This window comes from Orycteropus afer, unplaced genomic scaffold (genome assembly GCF_000298275.1).
Source record: "Orycteropus afer afer isolate SDZICR_OR568_19922 unplaced genomic scaffold, OryAfe1.0 scaffold00751, whole genome shotgun sequence".
Taxonomy (NCBI): Eukaryota; Metazoa; Chordata; class Mammalia; order Tubulidentata; family Orycteropodidae; genus Orycteropus; species Orycteropus afer.
Window position 1 is genome coordinate 596688 of NW_006922338.1, and position 5509 is coordinate 602196.

The 5509-nt window shown below is 67.1% G+C and overlaps 1 protein-coding gene across 1 annotated transcript in view; it reads left to right on the plus strand.

Moving 5' to 3' along the window:
* CHTF18 (chromosome transmission fidelity factor 18) overlaps window positions 1-4780 on the plus strand; it is a 9968-nt gene extending 5188 nt beyond the window's left edge. The window contains exons 12-21 of the mRNA XM_042783222.1: window positions 330-528; window positions 631-729; window positions 797-927; window positions 1291-1453; window positions 2312-2536; window positions 2643-2792; window positions 2932-3062; window positions 3849-3993; window positions 4204-4293; window positions 4589-4780. Of these exons, the coding sequence (XP_042639156.1) occupies window positions 330-528; window positions 631-729; window positions 797-927; window positions 1291-1453; window positions 2312-2536; window positions 2643-2792; window positions 2932-3062; window positions 3849-3993; window positions 4204-4293; window positions 4589-4780 (1525 nt within the window). The remainder of the gene's footprint in view (window positions 1-329; window positions 529-630; window positions 730-796; window positions 928-1290; window positions 1454-2311; window positions 2537-2642; window positions 2793-2931; window positions 3063-3848; window positions 3994-4203; window positions 4294-4588) is intronic.
* Window positions 4781-5509: the final 729 nt, after the last annotated feature.

Below are 5509 nucleotides of genomic sequence, written 5' to 3' on the forward strand. Positions count from 1 at the left end.
CCCCTGTGGAAGGTGGCCTCCCCTGTGGAAGGTGGTCTCCCCTGTGGAAGGTGCCCTCCCCTGTGGAAGGTGGCTCCCCTGTGGAAGGTGGCTCCCCTGTAGAAGGTGCCCTCCCCTGGGGAAGGTGGTCTCCCCTGTGGAAGGTGGCCTCCCCTGTGGAAGGTGGCTCCCCTGTGGAAGGTGGCTCCCCTGTAGAAGGTGCCCTCCCCTGGGGAAGGTGGTCTCCCCTGTGGAAGGTGCCCTCCCCTGGGGAAGGTGGCTCCCCTGTGGAAGGTGCCCTCCCCTGGGGAAGGTGCCCTGCCCTGGGGAAGGTGGCTCCCCTGTGGAAGGTGCCCTGCCCTGTGGAAGGTGCCCTGCCCTGTGGAAGGTGGCCCTCCCCTGTGGAAGGTGCCCTCCCCTGTGGAAGGTGGCCCTGCCCTGTGGAAGGTGCCCTCCCCTGTGGAAGGTGGCCCTGCCCTGTGGAAGGTGTCCTCCCCTGCCCTGTGGAAGGTGGCCCTGCCCTGTGGAAGGTGGCCTCCCCTGTGGAAGGTGCCCTGCCCTGTGGAAGGTGGCCTCCCCTGTGGAAGGTGCCCTCCCCTGGGGAAGGTGCCCTGCCCTGGAGGGTGCATCAGCCTGCCCTGCCCCCCACAGATTTCCCGGCGGCAGGGCATGCAGGCTGACCCTGGGGCACTGGCAGCCCTCTGTGAGAAGACGGACAATGACATCCGTGCCTGCATCAACACCCTGCAGGTGGGCAGGTGGGGTGCATGGGGGATGCCCACCGCCCCTGCCGCGTCTCACTGTGCTGTGTGTCTAGTTCCTGCATGGACAGGGCCGGCGGGAGCTGAGTGTGCGGGCCGTGCAGACCACACGTGTGGGCCTCAAGGACCAGCGTAGGGGCCTGTTCGCCGTGTGGCAGGAGGTCTTCCAGCTGCCCCGGGCCCAGAGGTGCGGGGCTTGGGACGTCCTCACAGGGCCCGCACACACTGGGGCTGGCCACTGACCGCCTTTGGTTAAGTGAGGTTCCCATTAGCCCAGGCCTTGGAGACCCCAGACCCTATACGACCTTGTAAATCTGGTCCTCGGGCAGTGAGAACCGTGGGGTGGGGCTGTGGGCCAGGGGCTGGGGCTGCTCAGGAGGGATGTGGGGGGCTGCTCTCAGGAGGGGTGCGGAGGACTGTCCTCAGAAGGGGTGTGAGGGGGCTGCCCTCAGGAGGGGCACTGGGGGGCTGCTCAGGAGGGGCACGGGGGGGCTCAGGGAGGCGTGTGTGTGTGTGTGTGTATACCGTTCAGCCTCCGTGTGTCTCCCAGGCACCGTGTGGGCCAGGACCAGGCCCCGCCTGCCCATGCACTGCTGACCGGGGCAGATGGGGGACCCTGCTCCTCCGAGGGGGCCTTGACCTCAGCCTCGCAGCGTTTCCACCGAGTGCTGCTCGTGGCCGCCTCCGCTGGTGACCACGGGAAGGTGGTGCAGGTAACTCGTGGCCGGCAGGCTCACGGGCGTGTGGGGCCTGGTGTGTGCCCTGGGCCCTGGCAAGGCCCACCGTAGTGCACAGAGATGCTCCAGGAGAAGAAAAGTGGGGGTGCGGAGGCTCCCCATCAGGGAGGGTGTGCAGGTGAGGGGCGGGGCCCGTTGGGCTGCGGCCGGGTTATGGATCCCAGGTGCGTTTGGGCGCTGGGGGCCCTTGGCTGAGGTTTGGTCAGAGCAGGTGGCAGATGGCTCCCCATCCCTGAATCCGTCTAAGCTGGTCCCCAGCCCCAAGCAGCTTTGGATTACGGACTGAGATCCTGGGAATCCCTGGAGCAGGCGGCTTAGCACGGGGTGGGGGGTGCACTCTCTGGGTGGGGTGCTCTGTGGGTCAGGGCTCAGTGTGGGTGACGGGTGCTCGGTGGGGCTCAGTGTTGGGGGGTCAGTGTGAGGTGCTCAGTGAGGTGTTCATTGGGGGTAGGGGGGCTCAGTGGGGGTGGGGGCTCAGTGTTGGGGGGCTCAGTGTGAGGTGCTCAGTGAGAGGTGTTCAGTGGGGATGGAGGCTCAGTGGGGTGGGGGGGCTCAGTGGGGGTGGGGGCTCAGTGTTGGGGGCTACAGAGGTGGGTGATGGGCTTTGTGCCTTGGGATCTGGGGGGCACTTTCCTGAAAGCTGTGTCCCTGAAGGAGGAGCTAGGTCCAGCCTGGCTCGCACTGAGGTAGCAGGGTAGGAGGGTCTCCACGCACGTCCTTGGATCTGTCAGACCAGGGCCGAACTTGTCCTCGGCTTGGAGTCCCCCGAGACCCTGGGCGTGGTGGGGGTGAACCTGTCAGGCCGACAGGGGCTCACGGACGCGATGACCACAGGGCCTGTATGACAACTTCCTGCGGCTGCGGCTCCGGGACCCCACGCTGGGCTCCGTGTGTAGCGCCCTGGACTGGTTGGCCTTTGATGACCTGCTGGCCCGAGCGGCCCTGCACAGCCAGAGCTTCCAGCTGCTGCGCTACCCGGCCGTCCTGCCCGCCGCCTTCCACCTGCTCTTCGCCGCCGTCCACGTGCCACACCTGACCTTCCCCAGCAGCCAGCAGGAGGTGCCCACACGGGTCGGGGTCCTGGGCCCAGCCAGCCAGCTCCCCCAGGGTGGGAGGTGGGGGGCTCCTGGGGCTGAGTCAGGCCTTCCTCCCCCACCCACCGCAGGCCCAGGACAGGATGAGCCAGACACAGAACCTGATCCAGACGCTGGTGTCGGGCGTCACACCCTGCGCCCGCAGCCGCACCACGCCCCGGGCCCTCGTGCTGGACGCCCTCGGGCTTCTCCTGGACATTTTCACGCCCAGGCTGCGCCCCGTGAGTGCCAGGGGGCGGGGGGCTCCCCCGTCAGTGCCCTGGGGCGGGGGGCTCCCCGTCGGTGGTGTTGGTGGGGAAGGGCCCCCCCGGGAGGGCATGGCCGGGCTGTGCTCAGCTCCTGCCCCCCGCTTGCCCACAGGTAAGCACACAGCTGTACAGTGCCCGCGAGAAGCAGCAGCTGGCCAGCCTCGTGGGTGCCATGCTGGCCTATAGCCTAACGTACCGTCAGGAGCGCACACCCGACGGGCAGTACACCTACCGGCTGGAGCCGTAAGCGTACCCCCAACACCCTCACCCTGCCTTGCTGCCCCCAGGATCCCTCCCCTGCCCTGGATCCCTGTCCTGCCCAGGATCCCCGATGACACCAGGGGTCACCGCCACGGCTCAGGGTTGTGGCTGCTGCCTGGGGTTGGGGTGTCAGGGCGGGAGGCTGGGGGCTGGGCCTGGGTCTTGGGTTTCCCTGTCTGCCCAGTGTATGGGTGGGATTCCAGCCCAGCCTCCTTGGATGTGACCATGAGCTGGGGGTCACTGCCAGCTAGGGTGACCTCACCCGGCTGTGGATGGGTTTATTGGCCAGCCCTGCACAGCCTTTGTCCCCACCCATCCCCCAGGAGGGACCCCAGGGAGCTCCTAAGTGAGGCACAGAGACCATTGGCCCCAAGACATTGCTGCTCCCCCCGCCCCCCCATCTCTTAGGGCTTGGGATAGGCTCAGCCTTGGTCCTGGGGTCCTCTGGCCTAGTGAGGGGGCCGAGCAGTGTTGAGGGCCTCGAGGCCCTTATGTGAGGAACACACAGTCACTAAAGACTATTAGGAACTGGGGTGCGGTGCGGGGGCATCTAGTTAGTGCTGGCATCTAGTTCCATCCTGATCCCTTCTGGTCGGGGCTGGTTCTTTAGGGGTAATGGGGCACCCTCCCGTTGCACAGGGCTGGGATGGGGCTGCCAGGACTCAGACCCAGACCCCAGTCCTCGAGCTGTGACACTTGGGCTGGCGGGCAGGCCCAGTCCTCCCCGCGCTGATCAGACCCTGGTCTTCCTGCCCTGCTTCTGAGCAGGGACGTGGAGCAGATCTGCCGCTTCCCGGAGCTGCCCGCCCGCAAGGCGCTCACCTACCAGGCCAAGCAGCTCATCGCCCGGGAGATAGAGCTGGAGAAGATGCGCAGGGCGGAGGCCTCAGCCCAGGCCGCCCAGGGCCCCCAGGTGAGGCCGCCCCAGTGAGCGGCACCCCCGGGTGAGCCGACGGGAGGGACACCCCTCTGCCCCATGAACCCTGGCCCCAGGAGAACCCATAGGCCGAGGTGAGGGAGCCCTGGTGAGCCCCGTGCCTGGCAGCTGGAGCCCACGGAGGGGGCTTGTTCCTGCTGTGGTCCTGCCTAGCCAGCCTCACCCTGTCTTCACGCCCCTCTGAAGGGTCAGGAGAAAGGGGTGCAGCACCCCATCCCCCGCAACCATGAGCAGCGCCTGGAACACATCGTGAGGAAAGCCACCTTCCAGGAGCAGGTGAGGTGACCCTAGGGCAGGTGACGGCGGCAGTGGGAGGGGGCCCAAGGGATCAGAGCAGGGTCCTGGCAGTGGTCCTGGCTGCTCAGCACGAAGGGGTCCCGCCTGGGCCTCGGTTTCCCATTTGCGTGGGAGTGGGCTCTGCCGGCTCCACCCCCCAGGGCTGGACCCTGGCTGGGAGCCAGCAGCTGTGAGGATGGTGGGCAGGGACACTCGGGGACCTGGTGTGGGGACGGTGTCTGTCCCTGGCCACGATGCTGCTCTGAGGGTCAGGACGTTCTCCCTGGACCCCCAGCCCGAGAGAGACTTCTTCGGGCGCGAGGTCGTCAGGAGCGAGGCCGCCCTTGGCAAGCGTGAGGCCCCCACAGAGGACGCAGTGGAGTGGTGCGTTGGTGCTGCTGTGGGCAGGAGCCATGTCTGGTTCCGGTTCAACGAGGGCGTGTCCAACGCCGTGCGGCGTCGGGTGTATATCCGGGACCTGCTGTAGCCTGGCCAGTGGGACCCCATCCCAGGGCTGGGACCCCACCCCCGGCCAGCTCCAGGACCCACTCTGAGTCCACTCTGGGACCCCACCCCCGGCCAGCGCCAGGACCCCACTCTGAGTCCACTCTAGTACCCAACCCCCGGCCAGCATCGGACCCACTGAGTCCACTCTGGGACCCCACCCCAGGCCAGCGCCAGGACCCCTGAGTCCACTCTGGGACTCTGCCCTCCATCCCACGCCCAGCTTGCCCTGATTTCACTTCAGGACTCCACCCCCCATCCCTTGCCGGTCCCCGGGACCTACCCTGAGTCCATGCCGGATGGTGCCCCCCATCCCGTGCCGGGCCCCCAGACCTGCCCCAAGTTCACGCCGGACGGGGCCCCCACCCCTGCCCCGTGGTCGGCGTGTCCCCACAGTAAAAATTTTTGAAAGTCTTGGAAAGCCTTTATCGAAGTGGCTGTTTCTGAGCTTGGGGTAACGCTGCCAGAGGGCGTGGGCTTCACAGGATGGAACACTTGCCCTTCTCCACCCACGGATTGTTCTTCATCAGGTCGGGGTTCAGGAAGGGGTCCTTGGGGATCCCGTCCTCGATCCACTTGAGGAGCCTGCAGGCGGCGGCAGGTGAGTGGGGTGGCCCAGGCCTGCCCAGGGGTGTGGTCTTGGCCCATGCAAATGAGCAGGGCAGGCAAATGAGATGCTGTTCTTGGGGGGACTGAGGGCAGGGTCACTCAC